Genomic DNA, 24834 nt, shown 5'->3' on the forward strand with positions numbered 1-24834 from the left:
TAAATTTAGTTACAGTATGACTTTCTTAATTAATTGAAGATCTTAAACATAAATTTGTCCCTTTTCTTATAAGATTTGAACTCCTAACTCGATCAAACCACAAGAGAGATCTATTTACAATAAAGTCGAATTATAAGGGGTGGTGGTGTATGATTTCTGATTACTAATTGGTACAAAATTGATGGATAAATTTGAAAATATTAATTATAGTTAGTTGAAAGTTTCTGTAATTTTGAAATTTTGGAAAAAAAAATATTTCAAACAAATAAAAACTTACGTAAACAGAGAATTCCAGAGAACAGTTTCAAAAACTTTTGGTTTGACTCAGTTTCTGTCTTGTCCTTGGCAGCAACCACTCCTAACGAGTTTATACCTTTGTTTGCATCTGAATTAATCAATATTTAATCCAAAATAAACAACTCATTCTCAGACTGATGTCATACCACTCCGCGTTTTCATCTCTCTCCCCCTATAATTGAGTCTTCTTCTTCTTCTCATTCTCATTCTTCTTGGTTTTCTTGCCATTTCTCTCACTTTCCTGGACTTTCTTTTCTGGGTTTTCAAGATGGGACAAGAAAGGAGGAAACTTTCTGATGAATATGAAGTCACAGACATTCTAGGCAGAGGGGGATTCTCAGTTGTGAGAAAGGGTGTTAGAAAAGCAAATGATAATGGAGAAGAAAGAACATTTGTAGCAATCAAGACTCTCAAAAGATTTGCATCCACTCCTAGATCCATGACTTTCTCATCCTGGAAACAAGAAGTCAGTGTCTCTGATGCCTTGCTGACTAATGAAATCCTGGTCATGAAGAAGATTGTGGACAGTGTTTCACCACATCCGAATGTGATAAATCTCTATGATGTCTATGAGGATCAATCAGGTGTTCACCTTGTGTTGGAGCTTTGTTCAGGAGGTGAACTGTTTGATAGGATTGTGAAGCAGGAGAAGTACTATGAGGTTGGAGCTGCAGCTGTGGTCAGGCAGATTGCTGAAGGCTTGAATGCTCTACACAAGGCTGATATTGTACACAGGGACTTGAAGCCTGAGAACTGTCTTTTCCTGGATGACTCTGCGGATTCTCCCTTGAAGATCATGGACTTTGGATTGAGTTCTGTTGAGGAATTCACAGACCCGGTTGTGGGATTATTTGGGTCTATTGATTATGTATCTCCAGAGGCTCTTTCTCAGGGCAAAATATCTTCAAAAAGTGACATGTGGTCCTTGGGAGTCATCTTGTATATCCTACTATCTGGGTATGTATGTATGTATATGCTGCTTGACTTCATTTTGTCTTTTCTCCTGAAGTTTCAGTTTGCTGTTCAAGAGAACTTGCAGACACCCATGAAATCTGCACCCATGAAAACTTTAATTAGTCCATATAATGTTTCAAGAAATGAATTCCAAGAACTGCCAAAATTGTTTTTCTTCTGTAGTTCTGATGTTTCCATACAAATTCATTCAGGTATCCACCCTTCATTGCCCAGTCCAATAGACAGAAACAGCAGATGATAATGAATGTAAGTTGATGTCATTCACATTTTCTTTATAAAACCCTGTATGCATTATCTGTTTAATTCATTGAGAGCAAAATGCTTGGGGTGCAGGGTGAGGTCAATTTCGACGAGAGAAGTTGGAAGAACATTACCTCATCAGCAAAACATCTGATTAAAAGTCTCCTGACAGTTGATCCTGACAAAAGGCCAAGTGCTCAAGAGGTACAAAATGCATACTGAAGCACCAAGTAATTGACTAGGGTTTTTCTATATGCCTGTAATAAGCTCAGACCAAAATGAAAAGGATCTTATTTATGCGAAGTCATTGATTTTTCAATATTCTTTTGTTTTATCCGACTAATTTTACCTGGTATGAAACAGATCCTTACTCATCCATGGGTCATAGGTGATTCTGCTAAGGAGGAACAAATGGATGCTGAGATTGTTTCACGACTGCAGAGTTTTAATGCCCGTCGCAAATTCCGTGTAGCAGCAATGGCTAGTGTGTTGAGCAGCACAGTTCTCCTGAGAACAAAGAAGCTGAAAAAATTATTGGGGTCCCATGACCTCACAGAGAAGGAAATTGAGAATCTCAGGCTACATTTTACAAAAATGTGAGTGCTGACATGAGTGTATGTATATACAACCTCTGCTGTCCAAAAGAAACTTTGGGTTTGTCAGCAGTTAATATCCTATTGCTTAGGGTGCCTCAGCGTCACATATAGTTTGGTTTAGATCAATCAAGATAAACAAGAAATTTTCATCAGGAAAAAAAAAAAAAAAAGGAGATAAAACAAGAGATCATGCCTATTCTAATGGATAATATTGTGCAGATGTGCTAAAGGTGACAATGCAACTCTAGTAGAATTTGCGGAGGTGCTGCGAGCCATGAACATGTCATCCCTAATTCCATTAGCACCTCGTATCTTTGACCTATTTGACAACAATCGTGATGGTACGGTTGACCTGAGAGAAGTACTCTGTGGGTTCTCCAGCCTTCGCAGTTCCAAAGGAGACGATGCTCTGCGTCTATGTTTTCAGGTATCTCCAATTGACACAGCCTGCACCCAGAAGATTTAGTATTGCATACCTTTATCGGCTTCTGCCTATTTTTATATGGTTGTGTGTTTCAGATGTACGATACAGATCGATCTGGATGCATCACAAAGGAAGAAGTAGCATCAATGCTAAGAGTAAAACCAATTCTATATTATCTCAATTACTTTTCACAATGCAGTATTTATAGGGATGTAAGTTACCTGATTTTTGTTGCGCAGGCTTTGCCCGACGACTGCCTTCCACCTAATATCACAGAACCTGGAAAACTGGATGAAATATTCGATCTGATGGACGCAAATAGTGATGGAAAAGTAACATTTGAAGAGTTCAAAGCTGCCATGCAGAGGGACAGTTCTCTTCAGGATTATGTCCTCTCCTCTCTTCGCCAACAATAACAATCCTTCTTTCCACTACTTTTTCACCTTTCATCAACACTTTTTTTTCCTACATATGGCTCCAGTTTTTGGAACTTCTTAGAGCCCCTAATAGAGAAATCCTCAATGTAAGGAGAAGCAAAACCACATTTCAGACACCTGGAAACATAGGACTTAATAGAGTATGTATAATGTTTGTTGTGATATATTGTTCTTAATAATACATGTTTTTCAAAGTGTTGATGAAATATTCCTTTCACAGCCTTGAGATCAAGCTATACAAATCGTACTAATTCCTAATAATGTTCACTCTTTCGGAGGAGGGGATCAAGGTAAGAGGAGAAAAAAAGTAGTTATTATCATGCAATTATATGTTCTTCAAACAATTGCTTCAATGATTTGGGAAAATCTATACAATCACGAAAAATGTATGTGAGAGACCTCAACAGAAAGAATAGCAAAACAAGGGGTAAATATCATAATCTTCCAAAGTCATATCGCACAGACAAATGGAAATACTGAGAATGAACTAAATTGCCAATTTTTTATATCAAAAGACCAACTCTCTGAGTTGATTTTCGATGTTCTCTTGAAGAAATACAATTGCCACTAAAAATCACGATTAAAATGCTGACTAGTATACCAATTACCAAGCACCCAAGAGTGACTGAATGACAACAAAGATAATCACTATTAGATGTTCTCTTGAAGCAATACCAAGGCCACTATAAATCGTCATTATCATCAATACCTTTCGTAACATCACTGCTTCGATCATCAGTACTGCAATTAGAATCATCTGAATTTAGCATTTCCTGACTCAAAAGATTCCTATCGCCAGGGGCCATTACACCCAGAGAGCTTGGGTGCTCATCTTCTGTGTCAGCTCTGAAATCCTCAACCCAATCTCCAATGCCCGCATCCGCAGCTTCTAAGCATATAGGATCGCAAGTTTCTCTAGCACACCTGACCTTAGCCGTATCTGCTTGCCTGCTTGAATCAAGGGAAGCATAAACTTAATGCATGATTTACTGAACCATTATAAACTTTTTGACATAATAAATCAATAGAGACTAAATTGGATAATGAGAAAAAGAGGTCCCCTTGAAAAATACCTTATTGTTAAGTCATTCAACAAAATTGTTGAAGGTCTATGTTTATGCTTATCAATTAGCTACTGTTTAGGAAAAATTAATTGATGAAATTTGTGAATGTCTGATTTACAAATAAATTTGTATATCATTCAGACATCATTGGAATTTCTTTTAACACCACAAAATAATTTTTTATCAGCAAGAAATAACTCAGGGAGACCAAATTACCTCTCTTGAAGATGCAAGTTATAGTGAACAAATATGAGGTCATTCAGTCTCTGGTGCTCCAACCTGTTCCGCGTCTTAGAATATATACGTTCGAATGTGCTCCAATTCCTCTTACATGGTGTGATGCTGCAAGTTTGACTCAATACCCTGACAGCTAACCGTTGCAGATGTGGGTAATCAGATGCATATAGAGACCACCAAGTAGCTACATAACGAGATAAACCCAATTATAACTTCTGAAAGAGTATCCAAAGTTGGTAATTATAAATGAATGAATGCGAACCTGGGGCCAATGACTCTCGACCACGAAGTGCCACAGGTCGACCAAAGTCCCCAGCTGCTTCTTCATAAAACTTTATGTGGCTTGTAATCGTAACTTGGGCAGATAAATCCGGCTCCAAGGTTTCAATGCAATCAAGTAAACCTTTGTGGATGACTTTGTTAAAGGAGAAACTGGGATCATAAAATACAGAAGGGTTGAGATAGCATGCAGCTGCATGAAGTGGGCTTTGGAATTCCTCCTGCCAAATATCATCGATGATCTTCAAATACGGTAAGAACTCAGATTCGCTGTTGTTGAATGTCCTAATTATGCTTTGCTTTGCTTTCTCCATTGCATTGTAGATATGTCCCACTGATGGCCTCTCTTCACTGTCCATAAGGTGTAAAACAGAAAGCAGGGGCTCCACAATCTTAAGAATCTTGTCACAGTTCGACCAGAACCATGGATCTACAATAATTTCTGCAACTTCAAGTCCCACCCTTTGCTTAGATAAAGATGATTGCAACCAATAAGCACTTGTAAATGTATAATGGAGATTGTCTTTCATAGATAAAATGTTTTGCAGACTCAAAAATATAGAAGCAAACCTCCTGGATGCAAGCTGGATAATCTCTTTTTCACCTGCTTTCTTCCGTATTAAAGTGAGGATCCAAGCATTGTTATATGCCAACTGGGTTACTTTTTTAGCCTTTCCTAAAACGTCTTTCACGTCTTTGATTTTTTCAAATTCCTCAAGCATAAAGCTAATACACTGTGCTCCACAGGTACTGCAGAAAAAGGTCTTGTACTTCTCCATTAACAGTTTTCCTGCAGTTTTATAATCGGGTGAAATATCTGTCACAAAATTGACAATATTCTTGACCCCAACTTCTTCCACCACAGTATCAAATAAATCCAGGAGCCCTTCAACAGAATTTGTTAAGTCTGATGCATCAACAGATTTGAGGAAAGTAGTACCCTTGGGACAATATATAAGAAAATTTATGACTGTACGACCAGTTACATCCATCCACCTATCTGCCAAAACTGAACACCCAGTCACTTCCCAAGACTTCCTCAGTTCTTTGCTATATTCTCCTGCATCCTGGACACTTCTGTTTAACAATTTGCCCCTTAAAGAATGATAAGATGGCATCTTATAACCAGGGCCTACAGCAGCGATGGCATCAGCCATCTTTTGAAAATAACATGAATTTGCGGCAGTGAAAGGTATTCCTGCATCATACATAAATCTTGCAACGGCTAAATCCGCATGTTCTATGCTCTCTTGGGAAGCAAAATTCTGGTGCATAGGTGGAGTGACAAAATGAGTCGCAGATGAAGGATTCTGCTTCTTGCGTCTCTTAGTTCGACTGGAAGCTCCTTCCAAAACCACTTTTCCTCTTCTGCTAGTGCTGTATTGTGCAGAAGCTGCCTTCTGAATTTGTCCAACACCATCTTCTTCTTCTTCTTCTTCACTACCTTGAAAGTAGGAGATATAGGGTTTTTTACTGCTTTCTGATCCTTTCTGCCTCTTTAACTTCTCCAGAACTTTAAAACCCAGATGCTGTTGCATCTGCACTTTAACTTCTTCAGGTACTTGCTCACATGGAACTACATTCCCTCTTTCCCCAGCCAAATGTTGCTTTAGCCTGGAGATTCCACCGCCAAGGATAATCTTATGGCAGTATTTGCACTTAATCTTTTGACGACCCCCATTGACCATAGTTCCATGGGCCCAACCAGGGTCAGTGGCTCGGGGAGGTGCCAAACCCTGGTTAAAATATAAAACGCATTTCAGAAGAGCACACACAAAGCTTTAAAAATATAAATAATTATGTCGCCAAAGATTAATGTGCAATAAAAATGGCAGGTACTTGAAGTAAAGGTTGAAAATATCATCAAACGAAGAGGAAAATAGAGCAACAAATGAAAGCGAGTAAGCAACTACTGCTTACTTGTTTATCCTTGTATTGCATTTCTTCGAAACTGTCACGAAATGCTCAATTCTTTACCTCTGGCTGCGAATAGTCCAACTTAAGAGCCAAATTTTCATTCAAAACGTAAAGTACCATCTAAAACAGCAGCTGCTCAAAAAATGTAAATGCAAACTTGAGCTTAAAACTTCACCAGGACATCAAATAAAGTTGATCAACCATACCATGTGGAGAATTTACGGAATTTTTGTGTTGATTAGGTTCCAACACGCAAAAGACTTGGAGGAATTCCTAAAAACTGCAAGCTTAGTTATAGAATCCGAGTTTCCGAGATTATCGTAACAGGAAATCTTCAACCTTTCTATCTTGTTGCGCTTAAGGATACTTAACGTCTATTTAATTTTTTAATCTGTCAAACCATGCACTCCAAACATGAGAACTGAATTATGGGATTTGAAAAAAAATAAATTTGATAGGCAATGTAACCATTACGACCCGGAAACAACCTTCGCTCATCTTTCTTTCCTTCTACAACTAAAACATATTTTTCCTTCACATTATATGCTTCCCAGAACTAAAACATTCCAGTATGGCATCTCCCATATTTGCAGATTAAACATCACCAACTCTTAGCAGACATATTCATCACAAACGAATAACCCCATTAAGAACTATCACATACATGATGATACAAGATAAGCAACAGCTCTTAGCACAATTACAACGATAATTTACACTTCAAAGCTATAACTGGTGTTTCATGATTGTCTCCTGGAACAAAATACACTGTCGATTCTAACACAATAAACGTCTATACAAGCAAAAACACTTTATGTTATCACAGAAATCAAAAGAGAAGAGGGGGTGGCGAAGATCACAGGATCGCTTACCTGAGGGTAGGACATCGGCGGTAGGGATTTTCGAGGCCGATATGCCGGATGCATCGGCCCGGAACAAATCGCGGAGGGAGACTTTATTCCTTGGAATCGGATGTTTCGGGGTTGTAAATCGGTAACCACGAAATGTCGAAGTATTCTCTCGGAAGATCGGCGATATCTGTTGGGAAACACTAGTCGTCTAGTCCTTACTCCTTGAGCCGAGCCGTGCGATGGATCGGTCCTTTGCTAGTTTGCTTAACCCGTGCGATGGGCCCAACCCAGTTAACACCGTCCAATTAGATTACATGGGTCGGGTAGGTGGGCCCTGAAGAGGTTGAAAATCCATTTTCTCAGGCTGCTTTAGATCCGAACCACATTTCTTCGGATTCGGAGTGTGCAGTGACACATATCTTAGCATTTTCTTTCAACATCTGCAGCATTCTCTTCTTCTTCTTCTTCTTCTTCCTCTTCCTCCTCCTCTGTTTCACGGCCTTTCACAGTCGAGTACCTCATGAACTCCTGTGGGCTTCCATTAAAATCAGCCATCTCAGCTTCCAATAAGATCCTCCTAGTCGAAAACAACCTCAAGAATCCCGATTCTGTGCTTGATTTATTGAAGTCTCATGGTTTCAGTAGTACCCAGGTAGCCAAATTGATCGAAAAGCACCCAGAGTTACTCCTCTCTAAGGTTGAAGGTAATCTCAAGCCCAAAATTGTCTTCCTTCTCGGAAATGGCTTCAAGGGTACGTTGTTGCCAGAGCTGATTATTGGGAATCCGGCAATTTTGTTAAGAGCACTGGATTCTCATATTAAACCATCTATTGAATTTCTGAAGGGAGTTTTTGAAAATGAGGAGAAATTTATTGCTGCTATTCGGCGATCGTCGTTGTTGATAACTTTTGGTTGGAAGGTAACAGTGAAGCCGAATATAGAATATTTATTTGATCAGTGAGGGAATGCCCATTAGTAATGTAAGTAAAATTATTCAGTTGCAGCCAAGAGCTATGCTGCAAAAGCCTGATAGGGTGATTTATGCTGTGGAATATGCCAAAAAAGGTAGGCATTGAACCAAGCACTCCCTTGTTTGTTCATGCTCTTAGGGCGATGTTATGTATGAGTGAAACAACTTGGAAAAAGAAATTTGAGGTGTTGAAGAGTCTGAGTTGGAATGAGGAGCAGATTGTTTCAGCTTTCCAGCGAGAACCATTCTTTTTGGCTTGTTCAGAGGAGAAACTCAGACGGGCAACGGATTTTTATTTGAATACTATGAAATTGGACTTGGACATATTAATTGGATACCCTAAGTTTCTGATGTTTGGCATTGATCAAAGACTTCTTCCTAGGTATAAAGTTCTGAAGGTACTGGTGTCCAAGAATACGCTTAAGGATAAAGGGAAGATTGTATGGAAGTTGACACTAAGCGAGAAGGTTTTCCAGGAAAGATACTCAATTTTAAGAGAAAAAAAAAAACTCAATTTGTGTGTGATAGAGAGAGAGCATCCACCGAAGATCAGTCTTTCAGTTTGAGTTCTTCCTCTGGTTTTCTACTTGGCAGCTCTCCGTCTCGCCTTCTTTTTTCAGCCATCTCAGTTTGAACTAAGTAGCTATCGATTGAAGGAAGGCCCAGTCAAAATGGGCTAGCAATGGAGACAGAGAGAAGCCCATTTAACACAATTAAGAGTTAGGACCCACACAAGAAAGGCCCAGTTTGTAATTATAATATTATATGGTTAGCTTCTGCTTGATAATGGATATATGGCCCATATGGAGAAGCCCATGACGCATGGTAGACTCGTCGGTCAGTGTTATCAAAATCATTCCTGCATCACATTCAACCCGCGATAATAACATGTAGAAATATGTTTGTGGTTGAAATTGAACATTAAGTACACATATACCTAACTCAGTCGATTGTCAATCAAGTCACCTCTCGTTAGTGGGAACGAGTATTTCAGTATGAGATTTGCCCTAAAAATCTCCACTTCTTAGTTGTTACTAATGTTTGTTTTGTTTGTAATTGTATGGAAAATTTAGGTCATGACCCTTTTCACTATTTTACATGTTTCTTAGATTTCAATTGATTTTGCAAACAATAAACAAAAAAAAAATCCCACATAATAAGTAGTAACCGACATTGATAAGAGCCAACCAAGCACCAAAAGATGTACACACATATACAGAAAAAGGAGTACATACATACATACATACATACATACATACATTAATATTAGTAAGACTTTTTAAAAAAAAAAAGGAATTTGAAATTCAGAAAAACCAGCATGGACAAAGAAATTGGATTGGTAGCATGGCTGCATCATCAAGCCAAGTGTTGGGCATTAAACTAACTCAAGTTTAACCCAACATTTAACCCATGGTTAATACCCTTGTTTAGTTCTTTTAAACACTCACTCACTCTTGTGTTCTTTCTCCATAATTTCTTCTCTGTCTCCCTCCCCCTCCAACCTCCTCCTTGTTTTGGTAAACCACTCTTGGTTACCAATACACACACCTCTCTCTCTCTCAAAAGTCACAAAACACAAAAGTCCTAACCATACCCAAATCTCTCTCTTATTCATAAGCCCATCTTCTTCATCTTCACTATCAATGCAAGACTAAATTAACACAAATGAAAAGGTCACTTACTACAACTTCTTCTTGCTCTTCCTCCTCCTCCATCACTTCTTCATCATCATCATCATGTGTTGTTGGGTCTGAAATTCATGATTCAGACCAACCCAAGTCAACCAAACGTCCTAGGAAGAAAAATCAGAATCAACACAAATGCAAGAATGACAATTCCAGTCCTAATTCAGGAAGCAAAAGAAGCTCCATCTACAGAGGAGTCACCAGGTACTCAATTCACAGAAAAACCCACTAATGATTTCATGTGTATATTCATTGATTTGGTGAATTTGCATGTTTGATTATCTGGGTCGGTGATGGAATTCAATTACAATACAGGCATAGATGGACAGGGAGGTTTGAGGCACATCTCTGGGACAAAAGTTCATGGAACAACATTCAGAACAAGAAAGGAAAACAAGGTGAATTTACAAAAAAATTAGTTTATTAATCAAGAAATCAAAGGAGATCTGTAAATCTTTGTTTAATTAATTATATATTTTAATGGTTCTGACTGTTGTGTGTGTTTTTATTCCTGATAATCTCTGCCACTGTAACGTTCACTTCCACTCTTATCTCTGCTGGGTGCTGGCTTAGTTTATCTGGGTAAGTTCTCATGATCCCAATCCAATCCAATCCATTTAGTGCAAATGAAGAAATGTAAAATTGTAATTTCAATTCCAGGAGCATATGATGATGAACAGGCTGCTGCAAGAACTTATGATCTTGCTGCCCTGAAGTACTGGGGCCAAGACACAACCTTGAATTTCCAGGTACTAATTAATTAAATTAATTTTGTGCACTAATTAAATTAAAACACAATTTTGAGTGAGTTAATATATATATATATATATATATATATATATATATATATATATATAATGCAGATAGAGAAGTACAGTAAGGAGATTGAAGAAATGCAGAAAGTATCAAAAGAAGAGTACTTGGCATCGTTGAGGCGGTGCAGCAGTGGATTCTCCAGAGGAGTTTCTAAGTATCGTGGGGTGGCTAGGTACTACTAAGTTAATTAGTTTGATTGGATTTTGATTAACAATATATTTTTACTCGTTAAGTTAATTTTGAGTTTGTTTGGGTTGCATAGGCATCATCACAATGGGAGATGGGAGGCTAGAATCGGTCGAGTTTTTGGTAACAAGTATCTCTATCTTGGAACTTATAGTAAGCTCTCATTACCCTATGTACCATTTTATTGCAAATTGTATGCAAACCAGTCTCTCAGAATTGTAGTTTGGTTGTATAAACAAAGTGTTGGTGCAACCAAGACAAATTCTTATTTGACTAAAAGTCATGGTCACCCCACTTTGGTTTATGTCATTTTGAGCTACACACCCTGTTCTGTGAAAAGTTTTAACACCCCTAGAACTTATGTATTTTAAGTTCAAGGGGTGGTGTTAAAACGTTCCGTAACATAACATAAAGGGTGTACCTCAAAATGACATAAATCACATTGGGTGTTCATAACTTTTAATCTTCATGTCCCCACAAATCGAACCCTAATTCCCGAAATGAGCAGATTTAGATAGAACAAAAATCATGACTAAGTTGTTTGAAATGTTTTGTTTGGCTTGATTAATAAATGTCACTAGAAGCCAATTTTCAAACCATGATTTGGGTCAACAATACAAGACATTAACCACACTTTTAAAAAAATACTAGTGATTATTACAACTGTTAGCAGCAGTAGGTCACGTGACCCCCCACCCCCAATCCCCACCCAGAAGAGAAAAAAACTATGGGTGAAAGATACAAGAGGGCCTGCCACTGCCACTCTATCAAAGACACTTCTCTTGTTTGGCAAATGTTAGGTTTTGATATTTTTGTCAGAGAAAAAGTGAATCTTTTAGTGCCAAAAAGTGATACACACGTGGTTGTATATGTGGTTGTATGTGTTCTAGTCAAGTACACCTGGTAGGGAAAGAACTTGCATTGCATGCACAATCCGTCTTAGATCTAAGCCAGCGCGTGAACTCAGGATCAACGGTTTAGTCCCAAAGATTCATCAACTAGGCTATCGCTCAAATAGTTATTATTCAAACATCACCTTCATTCATAATTTTTTTTTTCAAGATCTACAGAGTACTGGTCACCGGACTTGGTATATCTAGTCACGTGATTTGTAATATACTATCTACATTACTGTGCAAAGTTAATGTATCTAATCATAAAGTTAACCTTCTATAGAATCTTTGATTAATTAAGTCACAGTAGCTCAGATTGGTTTCCTAATTTGTTTTCTTTTGTTTGAAAGATACACAAGAGGAGGCAGCGGCAGCATATGATATGGCAGCATTAGAGTACAGAGGAGCAAATGCAGTGACCAATTTTGACATTACCAATTACATTGAAAAATTGAAGGAGAAAGGCATCCATATTGTTCTTGATCATTTACAAGAACCAATTGCCAACTGCTCCTCTGTGTCCGAAGAAGCCGAAGCTGTAGTCGAACTACAGGTGCAGCAACAACAACAGGACCAACAAGAATTAGCCTGTCAACAATCACAAGCAGGAACTCAAGATTATCCATCCATGGAGGATTCTGCAATGGCACCTCTAATGGACTCGGACGAACTCACTTGGGGCTTCTGTATGGAACCGGGGTTCAACCCGCTACCGATCCCCCAGTTTCCCCTCGAAACCCCAGGCGAGTTTGCCTGTTTGTTCAATGAAAGTTTTGGTTTTGAGGACAACATTCTTGACTTGATATTTGACAGGAATGTTGATGGTGAAGAGAGGTTGAACTCCTCACCATCCTCTTCAACAACCTCAGTATCTTGTAACTATTCTGTCTGAAAAGAGTAGAGGGAGTTGGGAATTGTTGGGTGGTCTTGTTTTGAGTTTCTGTTGGTTTCTGGGTGTCCCTTTGGCCTTTCTTTTCTTTTTCTTTTGCTTTCTGGTTCTGTCTCTGTTTTCTTTTCCTTTCTTCTGTTTAAAGCAATGAGAAAAGGAGCAAAAGATGGTGAGTGGGAAAAAAGGTTCTTTCTTAATCTTCTTCAATCCAACAATCCTAACAAATCTTACCCTTCCCTGTCCTTGCCCCTTCTACATGACATTCCAAGTCAAAGTCCATATCAGCAACTAGTGTTAAATAAGCCTATTAATTAATTAATGCTATCTAATCACAAAACAGTTGATTATATAATGTATGAATTATCAGCATCTAAATTAACTAAAAAGAGGGAAATAGAAAAGAAAAGAAAATCAGAGAGAGCGCCTCAACATCCATGGTAAGTAAATTAATGCAGTGCAAGAGTGTTTTTGAAGGACTAACTGACCGATCAAGGAGAGAGACCACCACCCAACATGGAATTCTTCTGCATCATTCCTTCTTTGCTTGCCAAACTTTACAGGTCCTCCCCCATTGCCAGTATATCACTTGTGGAAGTCAGGCATGATGGAGAGAGAAAGTGAGAAACACAAAACCAACCAGGCCCTATACATGGAATTGGAAATAACTCCCAACTGCATATAAATAGCAGGTTTTTTGCCATGAGCGACTACAGAGCAGCATAGACTCTCGCATTCAACATGTGATACTCCCAACAACCTACTTTAAATTGCAGAAGCAAAAGGTGATAATGCACTGGCAAAACAACCACCGCAAAGTAGCATGCTTCCAGACTCTGTCCTGTTCTTAAAGATCACTCTGTCGAATAATAAGCTTTGGCGTGATGCATACAAGCTATTTTCTTCCAGATCATATTGGCTCGATCTTACATCCTTTGATTTGATGTTGACATTTTCCGGGTCTTTCTCGAAGTCTCTAACGTACTTCTTAATGTCTTCTTGAAGCTCAAAAGTTTCACCAGACTTGGGTGAGAAAGAAAACTGAAATTTGCACCCTTGCTCTCTGTCTGAGCTGTATGAATTGAAATGATCCAGAGTAGGATCCCTACTGCTGCTGCCGGCTGATGGTTCTAATGTGCCGTGGCTTTCCATGAACAGGCCTTTGGTGCTTAATTCCTAAAAGTACAAGAATATACTTATGCTGAAAACAGTTTGTCCCCTTGGTATCTGTAGTCATATACTATGAAAGGGAAAATAACTGAAACAACAATTCGTCAAGATATCAACCTGTTTATCATTGAGGCGACTGCAGGGACGAGTGATTGAAATGCTTGAACCTACCTGGGATAAGGAGATATGCTCACCAACCGGGGTAGTTACTCCAACTGAACTAATTGGTGGGTCTTCTTGTGATGAGAAGTCAGAGCTATCAAAAGTTGATATTGATACACATTCATCAAAATACGCCATGGCTTCTTCTGTCAGACGTTTCGACATTTTCCTTCTCTCAATGCTTGCCTTTTCAACAGAAAATGCAAAAGAAACACAACGTCAGAACAACTGCCCATATCAAAAAAAAAAGAAAAAGTCTTGGGACAGTGAAAAGATGCACGTATATTGCCCTCCCCACAAGTAGGATGTCAAATGGAAGAGGGAGAAACTATTGCACAGTATTCTTTATAATCATTGCAGATATATCCTTTCTATATAACACCATAAATCTCAAGCACCTACCGTCCTCCTCCCCCTCAGCCCATCTCATTCTCATCCATTAACTTACTATATCCCCAACCCTCTCCTCTCTCTTTGTTTTTAAACCTAGCCCCTCAATAATATAATGAGGGAGAAAGGGAAGAAACAATACTTCAGAGAACTCAATCGATCATACATAGAGACAGCATAAAAGAAAACAATGCCTAAAAAAGTCAATAATATTTCCCTAGTTTCAGACGATATCCTCCTTGAGTGGAATTTTAGTAGTTTTAAAAGCATTTTTTTTTAGTTTAGCTACTTCATTCTCCATACTACGACTATAGACATATACACATGCTAAGTAGTCTTTTAAATCCAATAAGCTCAAATTTGAAGCAGAGTAATAGGAATGGTCCAATATAAAAATCGAGGTGTACAAATTCCCAATAGATGTCATTATGAAAAGGTAAAAAGTAAAAGTAACTTGGAATTTCACATAATCCCTCCCAGTATGAACGAAACAGTCGAAACTAATTGTTGCAGAGGTATTAAGTGCTTCACACTGCATGGCCAGCGTTGCCGTGCTTCTGTTTATGTGTTGATGTAAGAAGACTTACTTTTCTTCCTGGACGAGATTTTTGCAAACTTGAGCTCTTGGGATCTGGAAGTACTTCCTTCAGAATTCTACTCAGCTCCAGCTCACGGTGCTCCTCAACGGCCAAGTCTGCTCGAAGTTTTCTAGCTCGTTCTTGGGACTGCAAGTTAAAGATGTGCTTACTTTATCAAGTCTAACCTAAGAACCTTAAACAATTTGTGATGTGAAGGGTAAATTGTAAAATATTAAACTCACAATGTGAGCATCAACATCTCAATGATCTAACATCAGAGCAATCACATCTATGACCAAACTTTAATTGATACATAAGTACCTGCTCAAGTTTCTTGGCATATTCTCTTCTGATGTCAGAAACTAATTCGACCGCAGCTGGATTCACCAAATCAGGAGGAATATCAGTTACACTGGTAGTTGCAATAGCAGCTGCATTACTTCTTCGAATGGCCTGAACTTCAATGAAGTTTAAGGGTGAATTACAGAGTTAATCACAATAAATAATAAGTTAATGCTAATATAAATAACCAATGAATGGATATGGAAAATGCCAGCATGCAAACCACAGGTAACTAATACATACAAAACATAAGCTACAAGGCCATTTCTGATATGTTGGTGGAGACAAGCTTTAATAGTACACAAGCTAGAAGACCAAATCATAGGCAACTCAAGCTGGAAGACCATATACGCAGCATAAGAATGAAACACAGGCTAGAAGACCGCAACTGCTACAACATCCATATTACTCCAATTTTTGAAACTACACATTTGTGTTTTCTCATTCTTGCAAAAGGTACATAAAGAAACTGAGCATCAGCATTTTTGAGTGTCACATGGGCATCATCAGTGCAATTTCCTTTTTTATTTCTGTTCAAAAGAAATTGATATGTAATTACATAACAGTGAACACATTTAACTACAGGTTCTTTTTAGAAGAATTCTCACAACAATTTTAAATAGAGAACACTAAATGCCAGCTGTCCTCCATGGCTCTCAGTTAAGTGGATTATAGTTGAACAAAAAGTTCGAAACTACAATCCAGAAGGAACTTACACTTTCAAGGTCATTCTGGATGTCAGATATAGCGCGTCTGACTTCAGATCTAACGGTTTCATATATGCCACTAGTAGGGCCATCTCCACCCAGATTATCCCCCTGGAATGACTGCATATGAGAAACAAAATAAAATATACTTATGACTTCAATATGCTCAACAATCCCCCCACATGGTAAAGTAGAAATCTATGAACCAGTTTAGAACTAGCATGCTCGCATCTATGAACTGGACCTGAAATCCCCATATTCTACAGCCATTGAACCAAATGAATGCAACATTCTGCACACCTCACCTTCATTTGTTCAAACACTGCTTTTATGGTTTTTTCTTCAGCTTCAGAATATGAACTGGTTGAAACTCCATCTTCAAAATCTAAGGTACCCGAAGGACTCTGAAAAAGAAAAACATACAACCCAAAGTAGCAGCAAGCCAGCAACACTGAATAAGTAAGTGCTCTTGCATTATATAGTATCAACAAAATAGAGCAGAACCATCATATGCAACAAAAAAGAGAGCCTACCCGACTGGACCGGAATCCCGGGCTTTTCATTTTATCCAGGACATCAGAACTACTCCTGACTATGTTAGACTTCTTTTTCCCATCACAATTCAATGCCCCGTTCTGATTACTTCTACTTCCATGTTTCGATGATAAATTAATTTCTTGCTCAGCTTCACTCTGCAAAAGTAGGATAAGAGTTCTTAAATTTTTTTCCGAAAATTCAATACCGGACTGAACATTCAAAAACTCCCCACGCGAAAGATCACTCAACCTCAGAATTAATATATTGGCGCCTTGAAACCGGACACTGGGACGCAGAGCGACCCCGCCGCCCTGTATCCACTCTCGACAAACTCCTCCCAACCTGCATCTGCCCGACACCACCATCTCGCGAAGTGGATCGTCCCCTACTACCATCAGCCGCACCAACCGACTTAGAACTCAAATCCACGTCCTTCTTGAGCAATACGATTTCATCAACTTCCACGCCATTGTTGTTGCCACCTCCGCTCCAAAATAGAGGATTATCTCTCTTGTTCAAGAACTCCGAGGTGGAGGAAGAAGAGACATCCAAGTTCGATCTCGCGGACGCACTCACGCTTCTTGATCTGCGAGACGATACATTCTTGGATGACTTCGAACTCGAATTATCTCTACTTTCTTTGTCAGATAACGTCTTCGCAGAGGAGGAAGTATTGGCCGGATTTCCTCTTCTCGTCGACGATTTGAATGCGGAGAACGCCATTACTATTTGGACGGCGGCATAGATGGTTTCAACGATAGATTGGAAGTGTTGTTGGAGGTAAAGACAGAGGCGTCGTCGAGGATTTGATGGCGGTTTGACATTTCGGCGTGTAAAGCAACAACGACAAAAAGAAGCATATCATTGTTTTTGTTAAAATTTGGAAATGAAGAGTTGGTGGAACAAGCAATGACAAAGTCTTGATTCAATGATTCCTCTTTCTTTTCGGTGAGCCAAACATGCCTTAGTTGCTAATTTTGAGTGAAACACGCCGTATTAGTTGGTCAAAAAAAAAAAGAAAAATACTATAATCTAATAAAAATAATATGAGACTATGATATGACCAGCATACTCCACTAATCCATGAATCCCGTCCCCTCGCACCAGTAACATTTTGTATGTTTTAGATTAGTACATATTGATTCACACGGTTTCATCTTCATAGACTTATCATCAATTCATATTAATTTGAGTCTACAGAAAACGTTCGTTACTAATTAAAAAGTTTGATTCATTGTATTCTTCAAGCCCACTCATCACTCGGTAACTAACCCAACACTACCAAACTTACACATCATGTAGGATGTTGGTGTTGTCGCTTGTTATTGATCTTCTGCTGTCAAACAAAAGCTGAAATAAAGTTTAGAAAATGATTGGGCCTAGTGGCCAACCCGTTGATTAAATGGAGACTGGACAAGGGTTCAAGATTCAATGGGCTCATAAAGGGACTGGGCCAACAGTGGGCCTACCCGTTAGTGAAATGGAGACTGGACAAGGGTTCAAGGTTCAATGGGCTCATAAACGGACTGGGCCGACAGTGGGCCTACCCGTTCGATTCTCAATTGCAAACTGCAAAGTGCAAACCGTCCGGGTTGAAATATTTCTTCTTGTTCTTGTTTGTATTCCTCCAATTCACAACAAAAATGGAGGATTTTGAGAGAAAGGTGTCGATCTCGGAACCCATGGAGACGGAAGACCAGGGGATCGAAGATTCAGAGGGCAAGGATTCATCCTCCAAGATTCTATCTCTGCTTCGGAAATTCCTCGCAGTTCAGCAACGTCGAGCAGAAGCCTACGCCAAGCTCAAAAAGTCCGCAACTTTTCCTTCACTCTCATAATCTGTTTCGATTTTTCCTTTTTTTTTTCAAGTGTTTGTTATTGTCGCTTGCTTGAGTGCGTATGACTGTTTGGCTACTCGTCAAACACATCACGAATTTTCCTGGAAACCTAGCCTGTGCGGCTGTGCCTGTTTTGTTATATGTTTTAATTTGGCCTCTTAGAGTAGTATTATTGTCGCTCGGATTTATCAGGTGATTATGTTTGAAGTGCCGTTGTTTTGAGAGAGAAGTTTGATCATGTTGATTATTTTCAACAGGGGATTCTCAGAGTATATGGGAACAGGAGGGGAACTAGCTTACCAACAGCTTTGTTCGGAGGTTACTGTAGAATTTAATGAGTGCTCAAAACAAGTAAAACAGCCATCTTCATTGATTATTGATGATATATTCTTTTCAACTGTGTTATATGTTCTTGATTCATTGATGGATCCAATTGTTTGCATTGGTAATGCAGGTTCGTGAAATGGAGTCTCTCTTTCAGAATCCTGAATACCATCGCGATGATCTAGCTCAGCTGCTCAGAGCTGTTCAGACACAGGAGAAGCAGAAATTACACCTGGTATGTGTTTATGCTTTCTTTCATACAAATGATTCCGTTGTAAAATTGTCTGTAGAACTTCATTTTTTTCTTTTTGAGGGGTTTTAGAGACTTGGAAATGTTTATGGATACGAGGATATGACTTTGCTCTACCATTCTCTGTCCTCTGTCACAAATAAAATCTTGAGATCTTCAAATCATGAGGTTGGCTATAGAGAATTGAAGATGTTTGGGGACTGGGAAGAAATCTTCTGACTGTTTTTCTATGTAGCGAGAACAAAGAGTCACGAGTTAGATGTGTCTCTTGTTCTTAAGCATGACATAGATCCTGAGGTTAATGCATGACACTCATCTTAAAGAAAGCTTTGTGGATCTATAGATTAGCTACCAACAAGGAGGCGGCCATGAAAAATAGTGTTTGTTATGATGGCGCCCGTCAATCTTGGAATATAACTTTCGTAGAAATGTCAAGGATTGGGAATTGAAGAGAGAGCATGTTTGTGAAGTTATCTATGGTATCACAAATCACAATTCATAATGGAAGAGAGATTCCCTCACTCGGGCCATACACCTCTGTGCATGAATAGTTACTTTGGTTACATGCTGGAGAATCTAGCCGGAAAGAAACAAGAGAATATTAGATGATTCAGCGCCTTAAGAATAGCGTTAGATAGTAGAAATTGTGGTTTTCTGTTCATCACGAAAGTACCGTGTGCAACATACTAGAATACCTGTACATATGTTAATTTTGTTTTTTAACACTTTTTTTGGCTCAAACAACATAACAAGATTAGTTACACATTATTCTTTTTTTGCTTCTTTGACATAGTCTTAAATTCTAGGGGCGAATTTGAAGTCAGATGAGTGATTGTACCTTGAATTTTTTTCCCTCTCTGCAATTGGTATTTCCTTGTGGCATCCTCCATGAAATTTGTTTCCTATGCCACTTCTGTGCTTGCTGACAGTCACCCTTTCTGTTTTGAAGACGGCTACCATTCAGTTGTTGAAGAAAGCTGGTCGCCCATCAGAACGTCTTGTTAGCCATGAAAATTGCAGATTTAACAAGCCAACAGAGCATGAATGTGTGCATGTCCACGAGATAACCGAAGCTGCTGGAACTGAAGATGCAGAAGCGGATGCTGAGTATGATAATGCTCTCAAGGAAGCCATCAAGGGCGTGCAGGATGCTGTGACTGCTATTAATGAATCCTTGGAAGAAGTGAGATATGAGATCGCTGCACTTGAATCTGAGTGACCAACATGTCTATTTGAGATTATGAGTACCTCAGGGAGCTTGCAAGTTGAAGATGAAACGAGCTAGAGACGAAGTCATCTTATTTTGGTCTGCAAATTGGTGTTCTGATTTTGGACCTTTATAGTTGAGTCAGCTGCGTATGTGTACAGATCCTTCTATTGCAGAGTTGCATATTTTCTGCTTTGAATGTACAACCTATATAATCGCTACTCCATTGATATGTACTGGTCAATTTCATGGAAAAAACTGTTGATGAACGAGAGAGAACAAAGTGGAGTTATTACAGAGAGGAAGTGATTAATTTTTGGGGCAGGGTGAGAGGGACAGAGAAGTTTGTCATTCCATATGATAATTGAAAGAGACAAAATTTGAATTTATTGGTCTTCGCAGCTGACCTTCATCAGTATTAATTTGCCTCCTAAATAATCACATATATGGCTCAACTGTTAGTCTGTTACATTTTACAGTAAATGGATACAAACGATTCTGTAAGTAGCATAGCCTTGCCACCTTTCCCAATATATTGTAACTTGGAAAAAAAAAATAATGTAGTTGCAACTTGTGGAGCAAAAGAAGAAACACCAGCTGCCCACAAAATTTCATTGTAGCCGCGCAGGTGTGGAACTTGCACATTTCATTGTTGGCAAAGTCTGCAATATCACAACCTTCAAAGTTCAAAAGGCTGAAGCTAAAATCAAAACAAGAAATAAAAGATGAATAGCCTTTAAGAAGTTGTAAAAACTTCTGACTCAAGTACATAATGTACGGATGCATAAAGCTCGCTACTCTCACTCTTTTTCTATGCAGAATGGATGTGTATATATTTTATAGCGGGGCATTCTTCATGGCATATTTGCTTTGGCCACACACTTGGTCGACTAAATCTCAAAAATCCAGTGCTCACATGCACCTCCTTTCACCATTGTTATAATGAATACACTAGCTACTAGTCCAATGTTATGCAGTGACATGAAAGAGAAAGTAACCAATTAATGCATGAAATATTTCTTACCAAGAAGCTGCAGCTTTTATCCATGCCATATAAATCCCGTAATCCTTTACTCTGTACATATAGAGCACTTTATCAGGAAAGATTTGAAAAGCAGATGACAGATCTAAAACAGGTATTCACATTGCGATCAACTAATTGATAAGTAATGATCCAAACAAACACAATTCGCTTTACAAAGGTTTTAGATAATTTATACACTCTTTCTGTTTTTATAGATACATAAGTAGAGCATATACACATGACACAAAATGCAAAAATAATATAAAAGCTAATTCAAGCTGCCTTCAATGCCAAAAAATGAAAGCAAATACTACAATAACATCAAGAGACAGACATAAAACATACAAAGAAAAAGAAAAATATTAAAAAAAAAAGGATTGAAGCAAATAGATGAAGAAGAACCAAGAGAAGCCCAAAATTGATCAGACTTACAAGTACAAATCATTAGGATGAATTTCTGGAAAGAGGTTGATGTAAAAACGAAACCCATCAGGACTAATATCCCTGCATAATAAACCTGGCAAATGATGTCCAGCGGTCAATCATAGGTGTGCCAAATTATTCTAAGCTGAATGTGTTAAGCCGCCTACCTTTGCTCTCAGCACTTAGAAGATGCTCCTTGGCCATAGCTGGAGCAATGCCTAATGTCATTGCAGCATCGCTAGCAGTTATCCCAGTTCGGAGGGCATCTGGCCTTGTTATAAAGGTTTTGATTCTAGCAAAAACCTGCAGATAGCTACACTAATTACTTTCAGAAGTGTTGATCAAGATATCAGCCACACTAATTACTTTCAGATGGGTCAATCAAGGAGAGAGATCAGCAGATGCAATTAAGACAATGATTAACAAGCTATAAAGCATCTCTACATGACACAGCCAACATTAATGGAATAGCAAAGGTGGCAAGGATAAACTCAGCTGACTATCGGCAATCCTTCTGAGTAAGTTCGGTCCAACCAATCAAATTAGCATTGTTCAATGCATTTCCTTTCTAGATACAGCATCATCATAAGAGATATGTGAGGCGCCAATTGCATTAGAGTTCTTGGACGTGGGGAAAAAAATTTCCCTGTAAATTAAATGTACTTGGCATTATTTATTACAAAGGCCTTAACTCTTTCAATGAGATTCATATTTTCAAAACTTAATCCACGATTTCCACCAAAAGTAAACTTAGCTCAAACATAACTACTATCTCGTTCACAAATTGTAGAACAACTCAAATGCAAGAAAAATACCTCTTCATCACTGTGCGACTTGTTCTGAACTACCATAACTCCACTATCAAACTTCCGAAGCATTATGGGCCTGTGAAACAAAGCAGAACATTATGAATGACTTGAGACATGCAAGCAAGTGCTCCTAATGAAAATAACAGAAATCTAGGAGCATGGAAAATGACGTTGATTAGTGTCCAAATATTGGAGCAACAATCAATCCCCATATTCCACATATGTAAGTCGAAGATGATTTGATACATACACATCAAACTTCTCCCAGAGAGAACATGACAGCAATAAATCCTCAGGTGAGATCAACTCTGCACAAAGAAGATATTAGAAAATGGCTTTTAGCATCCATGATGCTAAGTACGGAAGTCAAAAATTAAAGATAGTAAAATGATCCCAATCAAAATATGACGGTTTGTTTTAGCAAATAAAATAAAAGCACCTGTGCCCCGAGCACGATTGAAGAGACAATAGATATCTATCAGATTGATCATCCCTCCCGCTCTCTCTAGAGGAGTTCTAACAAAATCTGCCAACTAAGTGTCATGAAAGAAAATGAAAATTTTCTTAGAAAGAAATGATAAATGAGAAGTTATTTTCAAACAAGAGAAAGTTGCCAACTGATTAATATACCGAATATGCTTGACGTGCCACCAGCATATCAAAAGGAAAACTGGTAAAAAAGAAAGAAGAAAACCAAAAAGAAGAAGAGAAAAACAAACCTGCCGGGACAACTGTTGGTGATACATAGCTCCTGCAGATTCCTTTGTGACAGGGGAAGCAATACCAACACTCAGTAACCAATCTTGCATCTCTTCTTTGGAACCCATTTCCTCGTCACTTGCAGTGCTGGTTTGTGAGTTTGAAGCTGATAAAAGCTTTTGCCTCATTTTCTCTGCTAACATCACCATCTCTTTAGCCTTGCTCTGTAAATCCAGAACATTTTGAATATATAACACATCTTAATCAAAGACGTGAAAGAAAATTTGCAAATAACATAGTACAGAGCAACTTAACATCATAACTGCATGAAAGATCAAACGGGAGAAGAGAAACATCAGCTCATACACGGATGGAGAATTTAAGCAATTCAAACCCGGTAAAGTGATAATTGTTTTTTCATAATGAAAACGTATTTGAGTTGAACTGTACCCATCATGGAATCAAAAGATCACGAACACAATCAATAAAAATTCAATGAACAGGAGCATATAGCATCCACAGAAACCGGCACCGAGAATTCCATGTCCAGAATCAATTTTTCTGGCTAGCTGAACAGGCTTTCTATAGAAGGATCACTAGAAGGATTACCATGAGAGCGTGCAAGTCCTGGAAAGCCTCTTGTAAGCTCTTGTCCGTACTCTCCCACATTTGCTGCTCCTTCCTCAATATTCCCGCCACCCCAACCATCCTCACTGACCCATCACTCCCATACAAGCCACCCGCACTATTGACCGTACTTGAACCAGACTCAGAAGCAGAGCTTCCCGTTTCATTCTCCCACGCCCTCCCCCTCCAATTCTCCCACAACTTCCCATAAAACCCTTCCCAGTCCCCCTTCCCTCTTACCACCACCGTGACCACCACAGTTCTCGAACTCGACCCGGGATTAAGTACCGACGTAGAGACCTGGAATCGGATCCTGGGTGAAGCGAACATGGACTTGATCGACTTCTTGGGAGCGAATACATGGGAAATCGCGGCAAGGGGGATGAAAACGGCGGAGGCGGAGGCGGTGGCAGCGCCGGACGGAAGCCAGAGGAGACGATGAGTAGTAAGGGTGAGAATGCCAGTTTTCAACGGAGAGAAGGTGGGCGGTTCATCTTGGGACTCGAGGTCGACGGCGGCGACGAGGGAGCACTCAAACTCTCCGGGAAGAAGGATCGGGCGACCGGCACCGGTGAGCTCTGCCTTTGGGAAGAAGTCGGCCATGGAGGTTCACAGTGATCGCTATCGAACCATTTGGTATGACTTGATCGACGGTGACAGAGTCCACATAGTTATTGGATTGGATCTATGATTCTATATTACCTTCTTGGGCTTATTGGGCTTGTGAAAGAGGCCAAGGACCAAAACATGATTTTCATGTTGGGTTGGATCTATATTATCTTCTTAGGGCCCAATGAGTATAACCTATCCAGCCCATTTGTTTTGCAGCCACTTTCAGCTGCAAGTATGTAAATAGAGAAAAGTAGAGAAATATTTATAAGATCAGATTATCCTTTGAACATAAATTTGAAAATTCTAGTAATTCCTATCCAAAAGCATTTGTGATGTTGGGCTTTAATATGATAATTAGAATCCAAAATTAAGCACCAACGTT

General features: G+C 38.9%; 6 protein-coding genes across 13 annotated transcripts; 3 read left to right on the forward strand and 3 right to left on the reverse strand.

Annotated features, from left to right (window-relative positions):
* The first annotated feature begins 565 nt into the window (after positions 1 to 565).
* LOC119988872 (calcium and calcium/calmodulin-dependent serine/threonine-protein kinase-like) lies at positions 566 to 3172 on the forward strand. The gene is made up of 7 exons (XM_038834100.1): positions 566 to 1254; positions 1464 to 1518; positions 1606 to 1716; positions 1876 to 2108; positions 2328 to 2535; positions 2628 to 2687; positions 2772 to 3172. Exons 1-7 carry the CDS (start codon positions 566 to 568, stop codon positions 2946 to 2948), a joined length of 1533 nt encoding a protein of 510 aa, XP_038690028.1. The 3' UTR covers positions 2949 to 3172.
* Positions 3173 to 3382: 210 nt separating this feature from the next.
* On the reverse strand, positions 3383 to 7624 carry LOC119988871. 6 transcript variants are annotated; one of them, XM_038834098.1, is made up of 5 exons: positions 7339 to 7557; positions 6470 to 6532; positions 4533 to 6285; positions 4250 to 4454; positions 3383 to 3920 (listed from the first exon to the last, which is right to left on the reverse strand). In XM_038834098.1, the coding sequence occupies exons 2-5, from the start codon at positions 6488 to 6490 to the stop codon at positions 3653 to 3655; spliced, it is 2247 nt and encodes a 748-aa protein (XP_038690026.1). In that variant the 5' UTR covers positions 6491 to 6532; positions 7339 to 7557; the 3' UTR covers positions 3383 to 3652. The 6 variants fall into 6 exon arrangements, with proteins under 6 accessions (XP_038690026.1, XP_038690025.1, XP_038690023.1 ...); XM_038834097.1 differs by having other exon boundaries at positions 6470 to 6586; XM_038834095.1 differs by having other exon boundaries at positions 6470 to 6598.
* Positions 7625 to 9503: 1879 nt separating this feature from the next.
* LOC119989051 (ethylene-responsive transcription factor WRI1-like) lies at positions 9504 to 12940 on the forward strand. Its single transcript, XM_038834350.1, has 7 exons — positions 9504 to 10176; positions 10288 to 10370; positions 10546 to 10554; positions 10633 to 10721; positions 10836 to 10960; positions 11051 to 11127; positions 12218 to 12940. The coding sequence occupies exons 1-7, from the start codon at positions 9953 to 9955 to the stop codon at positions 12757 to 12759; spliced, it is 1149 nt and encodes a 382-aa protein (XP_038690278.1). The 5' UTR covers positions 9504 to 9952; the 3' UTR covers positions 12760 to 12940.
* Positions 12941 to 13082: 142 nt separating this feature from the next.
* LOC119989050 lies at positions 13083 to 17551 on the reverse strand. Of its 3 annotated transcripts, none has more exons than XM_038834348.1 (8): positions 16889 to 17551; positions 16636 to 16794; positions 16408 to 16506; positions 16112 to 16213; positions 15375 to 15506; positions 15063 to 15200; positions 14041 to 14271; positions 13083 to 13929 (listed from the first exon to the last, which is right to left on the reverse strand). In XM_038834348.1, exons 1-8 carry the CDS (start codon positions 17360 to 17362, stop codon positions 13519 to 13521), a joined length of 1746 nt encoding a protein of 581 aa, XP_038690276.1. In that variant the 5' UTR covers positions 17363 to 17551; the 3' UTR covers positions 13083 to 13518. The 3 variants fall into 3 exon arrangements, with proteins under 3 accessions (XP_038690276.1, XP_038690277.1, XP_038690275.1); XM_038834349.1 differs by having other exon boundaries at positions 14095 to 14271; positions 16112 to 16222; XM_038834347.1 differs by having other exon boundaries at positions 16112 to 16222; positions 16889 to 17549.
* Positions 17552 to 18244: 693 nt separating this feature from the next.
* On the forward strand, positions 18245 to 20541 carry LOC119990066. Its single transcript, XM_038835882.1, has 4 exons — positions 18245 to 18449; positions 18735 to 18828; positions 18932 to 19036; positions 20001 to 20541. Exons 1-4 carry the CDS (start codon positions 18283 to 18285, stop codon positions 20268 to 20270), a joined length of 636 nt encoding a protein of 211 aa, XP_038691810.1. The 5' UTR covers positions 18245 to 18282; the 3' UTR covers positions 20271 to 20541.
* A 102-nt stretch (positions 20542 to 20643) lies between these two features.
* Positions 20644 to 24501, reverse strand: LOC119990065 (vacuolar protein sorting-associated protein 36). Its single transcript, XM_038835881.1, has 9 exons — positions 23823 to 24501; positions 23234 to 23437; positions 22954 to 23047; positions 22765 to 22822; positions 22521 to 22590; positions 21873 to 22008; positions 21715 to 21799; positions 21283 to 21333; positions 20644 to 20920 (listed from the first exon to the last, which is right to left on the reverse strand). Coding segments are annotated over exons 1-9 (1320 nt in total). The 5' UTR covers positions 24444 to 24501; the 3' UTR covers positions 20644 to 20919.
* Between the last annotated feature and the right edge of the window lie 333 nt (positions 24502 to 24834).

Source organism: Tripterygium wilfordii, chromosome 21 (genome assembly GCF_013401445.1).
Source record: "Tripterygium wilfordii isolate XIE 37 chromosome 21, ASM1340144v1, whole genome shotgun sequence".
Lineage (NCBI taxonomy): Eukaryota > Viridiplantae > Streptophyta > Magnoliopsida > Celastrales > Celastraceae > Tripterygium > Tripterygium wilfordii.